This window comes from Trifolium pratense, linkage group LG4 (genome assembly GCF_020283565.1).
Source record: "Trifolium pratense cultivar HEN17-A07 linkage group LG4, ARS_RC_1.1, whole genome shotgun sequence".
Classification (NCBI taxonomy): Eukaryota; Viridiplantae; Streptophyta; class Magnoliopsida; order Fabales; family Fabaceae; genus Trifolium; species Trifolium pratense.
In genome coordinates, this window is record NC_060062.1 from 14,438,463 (window position 1) to 14,450,873 (window position 12,411).

At 29.8% G+C, this 12,411-nt stretch overlaps 1 protein-coding gene across 1 annotated transcript; it reads left to right on the forward strand.

Moving 5' to 3' along the window:
- Positions 1-7,376: 7,376 nt before the first annotated feature.
- On the forward strand, positions 7,377-10,416 carry LOC123921101 (aluminum-activated malate transporter 2). The gene is made up of 6 exons (XM_045973500.1): positions 7,377-7,720; positions 7,962-8,102; positions 8,210-8,482; positions 8,958-9,070; positions 9,163-9,306; positions 9,596-10,416. Exons 1-6 carry the CDS (start codon positions 7,435-7,437, stop codon positions 10,061-10,063), a joined length of 1,425 nt encoding a protein of 474 aa, XP_045829456.1. The 5' UTR covers positions 7,377-7,434; the 3' UTR covers positions 10,064-10,416.
- Positions 10,417-12,411: the final 1,995 nt, after the last annotated feature.

The following is a 12,411-nucleotide window of genomic DNA, read 5'->3' on the forward strand; positions in this document are numbered from 1 at the left end:
ACCAATCAAATAATGGCTAATGCTACGGTGGACGTCCTTTACAAGTGGTCCATCGTGGACAAGTGATCTACCGAATATGAATTTTGTGAAATTCACTGTTGGATTGAAAGTTTATATCGTATAGATCATTCATAAATTTTTTAAAATTTTTTGAAAATCATTTGATATGTTATTGAGACCCATCAAAATTTACGTTATTTAATAAATCGTTAATCTTGATGTGTCTCAATAACATATCAAATGATTTTCAATTTTTCTAAATTTTTTTATAAATGATCTATATGATATAAACTTTCAATCCAACGGTGGATTTTGTAAAATTCGTATTCGTTATAATGTTATTCATAACTGATCCACCATGGACCACTTGATGAAGTGATCCATATTAAAATTTACAACCAAATAATACTATGCCAAATTAGCAACCACTCTAAGTATGACCTTCTACAAGGACCCATCCGTACAGGGACGAATCTGGAGGGGGGCAAGCAGTGGTCAAGGCCCTCCCCTCCCCCTCATTTACATACACATATACATAATATATTATATGATTATGATACATATTATATCATATATAATTAGTATATTGTAATTTATAATTATATTATATAAATAAGAATTTTATTGATATACATTTACAGTGTAAAATATTTATATTGTCGAACAATTATAAGTGTTGGATTATTAAAACTATAACCATTTAATTAAAAAATTTGTTGGTTTAAGTGGTAAGAGTCTCGAGTCCTTTAAGTAAGTGGTCAAAAGTTTGATATTCGGCTCTTGCGTATGAACAAAATTCAATCGCGGGAAGAACTCATTTTTTGTGCCCCACATATTCCTCGGATGTGATTAGTCAGTCACCGTTAAACTAACGAAGATGAGTTTCGTATCGTAAATATAACATGATAACAAAAAAATTACATGGACAAGTTAACAAAAAATAATCTCTATAAATAAATAAATTCATTTTTATTATTTACTATTTTTCGGCCCCCGATGTGATAAGTTTCTAGATCCGTCCCTGCATCCGTAGTAGGTGATGTAGTTGTTTAGTTCACATGTTCACCTCTAATAACCACAGCACATATATTATATTCTGTTTATCATGTCGCCGAATATATCTAATTTTCTCTAAGCATATTGGTTAGTTTATAGAGTTGCATGGACTTGAAGAACCATAAGCTAATATTCGAATCTAATATATCCAAATAACGGCCACAGTTTATTTGAGTACAAATCTAAATGATAGTGATAGATAAGGTTCTTCTTTACATCACAAATATTTAATTTAGTGAATTAAAATAATAAATTACTACCTGGCATAAGGTACAAGAATATATTCATGTAATGTATGTACATTCCAAATTTCTAAAATAGGTAAATCATGAACGTTTTAGATTTCAAGTAATTTGAGTTCACTCAAAGAGTAAAGGCTCAACCGCATGCTTTGTTTTAAGGTACAATGGAAAGAATCAAACAACTAAATGGACAGAATAATATGATATGTAATTAAGGATTTTAATTTTAATATTAAAAAATATTAATGCTTTATATCTTATCCCATAACTTTGTGTGTTTTTTCCATCCTTTTTGTATTTGTCATTGATTTAGGTTCTGTATATTGTTTCCTTATTTTTAAGCATGTGGTCCAATTTTGATATATCTATGTGTAATATATGCCAATAACAATGGTCCAACATTCATAAGATATAAGGACCATAAAACTATATGCACTATAAATCTCTTGAACAATCTAGTAATATAGGGAACACAACTTATCCCGAAGGCTCTTATGAAGTGGGCACTCTACCCATTTATATACATAGTATTAATTCGATTTGTGTTGTGTCTAACATGTTTAAGCAATATGACCTAATTAGAATTGAAGTTCAATTTGAATCGACCTGCTTTGATACGACAAAATAAAACACTCAAATGTCGTCGAGGTCACTACACAGTAGAGTCCTCAGCATTCTCACCATGTGAGCTGGAACCGACATCATTATGGTTATGGCCGCTATTCACCAGAACTTCGGTCGTCGACTTCCCTGTCATCAGGTCACTAAATTTCTTAACGTCGATAGACATCATCTCTCATATATAATCTTAAGTGGTAAATGAGTTTCTCTTAGAACAAATTTGGTTAAAGACATTGAAACCGACTTTAATTAGCTCGGACTGAACTTTAGATTAACAAGACCACTTCTTCTAAGAATCAGATGGTTAGTAAAAAAAAAAGTTCAAGGAACAAAAACGAGTGACCTAAATTTAGAAACATGACTAGAATTTGGGGTATGAATTGAAACATATGTGACTTAGGGAAGTGCAGAGAGTTTTATTTTTATTTTTTGGTTTTCACTGATTATCTAGCCCATTGGACCGTCTAATCTGGTTCGGGGGTTAGATCTGCATCAAGTGGATCCAGCCCCTCCCAATCGTAGTTGCGGGGGATCGAACTGTGGTCTTCCCTAGCAAATTCAGCGTCAATCACCATTGAAACAACTAATGATTGGTGAAGTGCAGAGAGAGTGAAATTAGATGCAACTAGATTAATAATAAAAAAAAAAACTGCAAAGATGACAACTATAGAGTTTATGCGATAGCAAGAGCTTACAAATTGGGATATCATGTAATAGAAAATGTCTTTGATACTATTCTAAAGTTATAAATAGAGTCTAAGCAACAATTTACTTAGACTATTCTAAATTTAATGAGATTAATTAAAATGTTTCAATACAATTATTAAAAATATATGCTATTAGCAAAAAATGTACTTTTCATAGTGCATTCTAGAGTTTGCTAGACTCCAAATGTGACACTTAACAAACTGGAAGTGTTGTTCAATAGAGAGGCGAGTTCATGTTGATAGGTAGTCGATTGTGGATCTAAGCACATTTCCACTAGTGGAAGCAATATCATATATATTAGAAATATTCAATATTTAGATAAAAATATACCAAAATTATAAGTCATAAAATAATCAGACATTATTATTGTTAAGCAAAAAATTAGATATTACAAAACTATACTATAATTTCTCTTTATTTATTGTCTTTGTATTTTAAAATAATTGCAACTTTTTTTATTTTACTTATATTTTTAAGAACATATTTTTTTATGCATGTAATTAAGCAAAAAAAATAAGAGTTAATATTTAGTGAATAAAAATAAAATTATACAATTTTTAGTAAAGAAAGCAAATTAGAAAGTGGGGGCAGCTGCCCCCAATGTAATTTAGGTCTACATTAATGTTTTGAACAATTTTACCAAATAGGAATTGAAATTAAAGTATGTGCATGCAAACACTCTAATTTTGAAATAAGAAGATAACGCAAGGTTCACGTTTGAGAAAGATCTTTTTTGAAAGATCACGTATACATATTGATTATTTTTTTCCAAAGAGACAAATAAACAATCAATCCTCTAATTTGTCTCATATAAAATTTTCCCAAAATGCTAATTAACTTGCTTCACAATATTAACATAATAAGAATTAATCAAATGGTTCCATATCTAAAGAAGCTCATTATATAGAATTCCAACATATCATAGTGTTCATCTTAACTACTTCAAATGTATTATTATCAGAACGATGATTGTAGTTTTTTTTTTTTCTTTCTTTAAATAAAAATAAAAGAGTAAAAGACACATGATAAATACTTTTCTCTCTTTAGTTTTTATTGTTAAGGGAAAAAAATTTTTGGATACAATTTAGGACACTTCATTGTCCACAAATTATCCTCACACGCTTCCCCAACTAACAAATTTTCTTTGCGCATTTGAATTATTCAAATGAAGAATGAGAGAATAGATTCTCTCATGTGAAATTTATGTCCAATGAAATCTTAGTCTTTATTTTCTATTATCAACCACAATTTTAATTAAAAATAAAATAAAGAATGAATGGTTGATCAGTCCACTACACCTCCTGTTGTGAAACTTTCACCGGAGAGGATCCGATCTCGAGGAATGAAGATTTAGTCTGAACCGACTTTACTAATGAGTGATGACTATAATTTTGTTAAAGGACATTACTGCTCATATTTAATAGTGTCTTCTCTCGTAATTATATTTATTTCATCGACAAAACTCGGGTAAAAATACCATCAAATGTTTTGTCATAAATAAAATTAAAATAAATTATTTGAGGTTGTGGTCAAGAAATTATGTTTCTATTGGCTCTTGTTTGTACAACACACATATTCATTGAACTCATTGATAATTATAATTGAGTGTGACTTGAACTTTGGATAAATGAAACTCTTATTAAGATGTGAATAATAGAAATAAGGAACAATTTCATGGAAGGCATACATCCATTATACATTATTATTTGTTTTTATTGACAACATCATGTGAGAATTATTTTTTGCAATTTGACAAATTGCAACTATTGCCATATAATATTGACATACTAAGGCAAATAATAAAGAGGATATCCCTTTGTCATAAATTCTATTTGAATCAAAGAAGACTAGTCCTTTTCATGAAAAGCTTTTACTTATCAGTGATGTTTATATAGACTAGATGAATTTTCAATAGTTGAAAATGATAGTAAGTCACAAATTATTTTGTATGGATGGCAAAAGATTTAATTACACGATGTGAACTTTAGGGGACCCTGTAACCCACTTTTGATGTGATTTGATTCTGTAATAGATTTAACACAATGAATTGAGATGAATTTTAAGCATCTATACCATAATCCAAATCTTAGAATTATTCGTATTAAATGGTTTGAAATATTTTTTTTTTTCTTCAAAAATTGTTAGTTCTTATTCTTAGAATATGGGTGAGGTCACAAAATCGGTTTGTAAGCTGATGACTTTTTGTATATATTCAATGTGGAACTTCTGACTACATTCTTTTTTACATCTAAAACTGGATATCTTGAATCGTGACTTGATAGCAAATAACTTAACAGGTGTTAGATAAATTCTAAGTTTATTTTAGCTTCATCCAATATAAGAGACTCATCGACACACCTCATTCATGCCTATAACTAAACATCTAGAGTGTCAAACAAGTAGCCCGATTGCAGATGACTCAATAAATCTTGGATATAATGTAATATAATCTTAGAATTTGGATTTAGCATTACTCAACCTCAATTTTTACAAAATTGACTAATAAAGTGGTGGCTATCAACTACTTGTAAAAATATATTAAGTCCTATATGATCGAGGCTTTTTTTTAACATGAAATAGTTGACCAAGTGGTGGTGAGTCTCAATAACATATCAAATGATTTTCAATTGTTTGTAAAATTTGTATTCATTATAGAGTTATTGATGACAAGTGGTGCACAGTGCACCACTTGATCAACTCTTTGATATTAGCCTTCACCTCTGATCAAATGTGGGACTAATTTACAATTATTTTAGAATTTGGTCTATTGTAATCATAATTTAAAAAAAATGGAGAAAGAGATCTTAGTATTGTTGGAGAGTCCAGGGGAGCTCGGAAGAAACATCAAGTGAAACAAGTGAAATGCTCCAAGATCACAAGAGAAGAAGACGTCATATCTCCACCCAAAATCTTATGGTGTGTTTGGTTTATAAGAGAAGTTGAGAAGAGATAAATAAGTGAGAGAGAGTGAGAGAAGAGAGAAATAAGTGAAAAATAGAAGAGATTTGATTTATTGTTTGGTTTAAGAGAAAGACAAGAGAAATAGAAGAGAAAGAAGTGTGTTTATTTTTTAAAAGACAAAAATGCCCTTAACTTATGAGATAAAATGGTGCAATGACACATTGAACAATAAGACAAAATGAGGGGTAATAATGGTAATAGAATGAAAATAAGTCAGTTTGTTGAGTTTCTTCCCAAGGATAGAGAGAATGAAAAAAGCAGTGGGTCCCACAAAAAGTTTTCTCTCTTCTCAATTTCTTTGCTAAACCAAACAGCAAAAATTGTCTATTTCTACTATTTTTCTCTATCTCTCTCCTATTTCTCTCTTTTCTAAATCATCTATACCAAACGGACTCTTTTAAAGTATTAGATTAATGAGTCACCTCTTTTATAATTCTAACATTCTTGTCATTCATAATCGATGTGAGACTTAATAACCACTCACACTTGAAACCCAACAATATATCCCAAGTGTGATTTCTCACATTCTATAGTTGATCCAATACCCATAATCCACTCTCACTCTTCCACCAAACCACATCTCTGATACCACTTCACTTCACTAGCTCAACTGCTGAACCATCCCTTCCTCTTTTCTATGATCACAATATCAAATTCTCACCACCAAACTATAATTTCAATGGACAATCAAAATCTCTTACAAGATCACACAGCTCTTATCATGATTTTATCACTATCAGATTATTATCAATTAATGACACAATCACTTTTTGACAGAACGGAATATATTTCAGAATATAGAACAAGTTAGAGTAGAGTCATCATCTAAAACATTACTGCATGATCTAGTTACCATTAGCTGTACTCCAATTATACAATTTCATTTTCTACACCTTCATTAAATAAAAATTCAAGTTGCCACAGTCACTTATATTTTTTCTTTCCTTATATGCCATAGCCAAGTGTATCCACCTTTCATCCAAAAAAGCCAAGTGTCTTCACCTTTTGATTTTTACATTTCAAAGACTTGTAGGCTATAGCTACTTCTAATGTGTAATATATATCATCCACACACGTCTCACAAAATGCACATCATTGTCATTATTTGTCTCATAGCACCGAGGTAATTATTTTAATAATTTTTTTTATTAAAAAACCTATGTCTAATATTCCTAGCTTTTCCACCTTATATAGTTCAATCCACTTTAATAATCAGTGATGTCTTTGTATTTGTACTCTAACCGTACAATTTAATCCACTAATCAATATTTATATATTAAATTACTTTTCTTGAATCCACTTTTAAGTATTTTATAAATTTTCAAAGAGAGATCAGTCACCACTAAATAGTTAAAGAAATTTCATATTTATAATATAGTATGTCAAATTATTATTCTTAAACCAATAGAACTTTGGTATAGTAATTCACAAGTTATATTGTTAGACCATATGACCTGGGTTCGATTCTCGACTCGGTCAATGATGTGTATAAATTTATAAACATAAAAAAAAAAGCTTTTTTTTTATCTAGTAGAAGTGTCTAGACTCTATAACACGCGACAAATCAATGTTTGAATATCTTTCGGATAGATTTAGTGATCAACAGTGTTTCAAATAGTTGTTAAAAAACAAAATGTCAATTACATTACATTTAGCAAAGGAAAGCTATAAAAAATAAAAATAAAAAGTATAATTATTTTTTTATTCTTGAAAACTTGAATGAGATGCTTTCTCTAGCCCCTCACTCTATAAATAGCATTCAATGTGACTCCAAGAAAATCTAAGTAGCATTTACCACAACATATCTTCAACATTCTTTGGTTCCTCTCATCATTTTCTTTACACTATGGAGTCTCAAAACATGAACCAAGAAAAATCATGTGTGCTAGTTAGAGGGTGGGAAAAGTTAAAGGCTTTGCCAAAGGCTCTTATGAAGAAGGTGTTATGCATTTGTAAGATGTCAAAAGAGATAGCACAAGATGATCCAAGAAAAGTGATTCATTCACTAAAAGTTGGACTTGCAATTTCTTTAGTGTCTCTATTTTACTACTATCAACCACTTTATGAAAATTTTGGTCTTTCAGCAATGTGGGCTGTGATGACTGTTGTGGTAGTTTTTGAGTACACAGTTGGTAAGTTTGCATAATCGCATATTAATTTGTACCATAATCTAGACAATAGTATAAAACTATACCATAAATTAAATTTCAAATTTTTTTCATAATTTTTTTTTTTATTAATTTGCACTAGGCCATCCTTTTTATTTAAAAAAATTTTCATTAAAAATACTTATATAATTTTGTTTGATCTTAGTAATACGTACATATTTGAATTTGTTGAACTAACTATATATATGATTTGACACATTTTTAGGAGCTACTTTAGGAAAAGGTTTGAATAGGACAATGGCAACATTGGTGGCTGGTGCTTTAGGAGTTGGTGCTCATTACTTAGCTAGCTTATCTGGAGAGACAGGGGAACCAATTATAATTGGATTCTTTGTATTTTTGCAAGGTAAATTAAATAAAAAAAAATACTAAATATTTTATTATTATTGATATAGAAAATAAAATGAATAATGAGAAAATTTAACATAATGTTTTTATATTTTATTTTTGCAGCTGCAATAGCATCATTTATAAGGTTCTTTCCCAAAGTGAAAACAAGATATGATTATGGGATGCTAATATTTATATTAACATTCTCTTTAATATCTGTATCTGGATTTCGTGATGATGAAGTATTAAAAATGGCTCATAAAAGATTATCCACCATTTTTCTTGGAGGTTCTGCTTGTGTTATGATTTCCATTTTTGTTTGTCCTGTTTGGGCGGGTGAAGAGTTGCACTATTCCATTGCTCTCAAATTGGAAACACTTGGTGACTTCTTAGAAGGTTAGCTTTAATAAAAAAATTATGTTCATAAAGTTATTATAAATAAATTGTTGCATTTTACTATACCAAAAATAATAGTCTTGAATTTTACTTATGGATAAATTAATAAATAATATATTTTATAAGCAAAATTTTTTATTAATAGAGTACAACGATCACAAAGATCCAGACCCTACATCATATATAGCAGAATTACAACTACGTACCCATCTTCTATGAAAGATTGTAGAATCTCAATAAAGTTTGAATCATGACCAAAAGACTCACCAAACTTTTTTTTTTTTTTGAAAAAGGACTCATTACCAAACTTGTTTTTATCTCTCAATCGAATTTTAAATTGCCATGATTTTTTTTTCCTCGGAGAATAGAGGGTTAAGATTAAAAAATAATAAATTATTTGATAAAAATATGTGTGAACATGTCTAATAAAATTATATGAAACTTAATACTTATGTAAGAGTTGTATATTTTGCAGCATTTGTAGGTGAATATTTCAAAACATCAAAGGATGAAGAATCTAAAGATGAAAAGTCATTTCTTGAAGGTTATAAAAGCATTCTGAATTCTAAAAGTAATGACGAGTCTCTGGTGGGTATATTAAAGTTAATGTCACACATTTATTCTGTTAAGTGAAAATTGTATGGTAAATAAATGTCTAATACAATTTTATTTTTTTATAGGCCAATTTTGCAAGATGGGAACCAGGTCATGGAAAGTTCAAATTTAATCATCCATGGAGTGAATACCTTAAAATTGGTGCTCTTTCTCGCCAATGTGCTTATAGAATGGAAGCTCTAAATGAACAACTCAATTCTGACACTAAAGTATACATCATATACCTTACCATAAATCTAAAATATATATATATATCTCTTTCATTTTAACACATTAAGAAATCATTTAAATAAAGTTTATAAAGTACACGTGAAAATAAGTCAGTTAGTAGAACACTGCATATATATATATATATATATATATATATATATATATATATATATATATATATATATATATATAATCCGGAATTAATCCGTCATAATTTCTTGTTGTATCGTGAAAATACTGAGAACATACTAATTAATCCGTCACATTTTCTTGTTGTATCGTGTGCAGGGATCACCCGAAATTCGGTGTACAATCCAAGAACTATGCACAGAAATGTGTTTAGAATCAAACATGGCACTGAAACAATTGAGTTCATCAATCAAATCAATGAAAAGGAGATCTTCCCCGGATACACACATTGCGAACGCAAAAGCCGCGGTGAAAAGCCTTAACTCATTGCTTCAATCAAGTTTATGGAAAGAAAATGATCTTTTATTAGTAATACCAGCTGTGACAGTGGCTTCATTACTAATTGATATTGTTGATTGCACAGAAGAAATAGCTGATTCTGTTAATGTTCTTGCTTCAATCATTCATTTTGATAATTTAGATGATGATGAAAAAGATGAAAAGTCCCCTAAAGAAGTGTCACAATCTCCAACATGTCAATGTGCTGAACCAGATCCTAAGATTGAGAACTCACATGTGGTTATTATAGTTGAGGATTCAATGTGTGATAAATGTAACAAAGTTTGATTGTTCATATACATGTACTTCTGTCCGAAAATAAAAGTAAAAATTTGTCAACAAAAGTGAATGTATTTGGTTTAAATTTGAACCAAATACATCGGGTTTGTTTGACTTTGACCTATTTTTACTTATATTTTAGGACGGATGTAGTATACGACTACACGTGACTTCAACATTTAGATTAGAACTAATCAAGAAACTTAATTTAATTTTTTTTAGTTGAATAACCAATTATATTGGGATTCCCTATATAATTGCAACATTTTTATTAGATTAAAATTAGGTTTCTCTCTACAATAATGTTCATTTTGTAATCTAAATGTTAAATGGTTAATGAGGATTGTTTTATTTTTATTCCATTATGTGTTATTCACATGTAAAATTGTAGAAATATTTTGTTAGGTAACATTCATTTGAATTTGTTTTTTTTACGAGAAAATGCTTATAGCATATCATTGATTAAAACGTCTTCAACACAATATGAGACATCAATTAGAATTTAGACACTAGCTGAAAACGAGGCCGCTGTAGCAAGAGTGTGAAAAGATAACTTTACGTAAAAAGAGAAAAAGATAACTTAGCAATTTTTAATAACATCACCAAATTCCGTAAAATGTTTCCTGTGAGAATGGAAACAATCAGCTACTAATTTGGAGTCTAGTTCAAAATCAACCGGACCCAAATTGATCGAGTTCATGCACCGACCGTAAAGATGACAGAAAACCAAATGCTTCTCCAACATAAACCTCAAATCTTGGTTCAAGTCATTCAATTTTAGCAAAAACTAGTCCCACACCCGTGCGATGCACAGGTGTTATGTGGTATTTTATATTATAATGTTGAAAAATTATTTGTATGAATTGTAACAATAAGTATTATAAAATGAAAATTATAATAATAATAATAATAATAATAATAATAATAATAATAATAATAATATAAAAGTGATGTACTTATCATTTCCTCCAACCAATATATATACCTATATGTATAGAGAATGAGTATGGACCATCAAAATTGAATGAAATATATTTATTTTTTTGGTGGGGTGTGTGTTGAAATACAAAAGTAAGTATGTTTTTATCGTCTCCACAGGGACTGATGCGATATCGATGCCGTTCAACGATTAATATAATTTCAAGTAAAGGATTTCAAAGATTGGTTGATTACGAAAGTTGCGAATACATGAAAGTAGTAAAGATGATTAATTTGACAGAGAGATTAAATTGCTGGGATTAGATTTCAATTACTCATTCATGCATATTCCCCTAATCAGTTACACAGGTTTTAGTCATCTATCAATATTATCACGTATCGCTCGTCGAACGTTTCCGTGTCCAGATAACGCCGAGATATCTATTGCATCTATTAACCTCCGATGTCTCGGATCGTCAATCAATACAATAACATTAAGATTCGATACTCTAAGTGAATATTAATCCTAAATCTATGTCTAGAATTTAGAGTTCAATAGATATTATCCTACTTCTTAGATTCAAAAGGTATATGTCTATAACAATTCAAATCAAAGATTAAACAATAAAAACAAAGATAACATCAATATTGAGAGACAACTAAAACCATATATAAAACCATGATCAATAGAAATACATACTAATAGAGTAATTTACACCTAATCCCAACAAAAGTGTCTTTAGCTACTCATTACCATGGTAGCTTTACACAAGTGAGAAGAAAAGAAATGAAATAACAACACCGGTGTCGATTTCTCGAACAGTTGGCATGCATCCCACCTTTGCCTTGCTCTCGTTTCTTCCGTGCTTCAGTCCTCCCTGTTTCTTTTGTTTGGGCGTGTAAGAATGAAATTAAGGAGTGGCTGATGGCTCCTTTTATAGCTTTAAAAACTTTCACTTAAGCAGCTAGAAGTCTTTGGGATTAAGTAATAAAAAAGTAAACATTGGAAACTGCCATGAGGCGGTGTAACTCTCTACTTGCTATAAAGCCAAGTTTCTTCCAACTCCAATACTTGTGGTCCAATCAAAACCTTGCTTAGTGGTTTAACATCTCATAACATCTAAGCTTTGTACTTCTTTTTCCATTAAGCTGATATAAATCTACAAAAGTGATACAAAATGGTTAAAATAGTTAAAATACTAATTTGCTAGTAAAAACTATTATTTACAAATAATTGGGGTTTTTATCTAAAATAACTTATAAAACAGTCAATAAGTGCTTAAACTATATAGGTAAAATCATTGTTTTTGAGCACTTATCAACTCTCCCCAACTTAAAACTTTGTTTGTCCTCAAACAAAAGTAAAAAATAAACCTTCAAACACATGGCTCAAACATCATAGTGCACAATTCAGTCAAGGTTTGTAATCAATCAAAAAC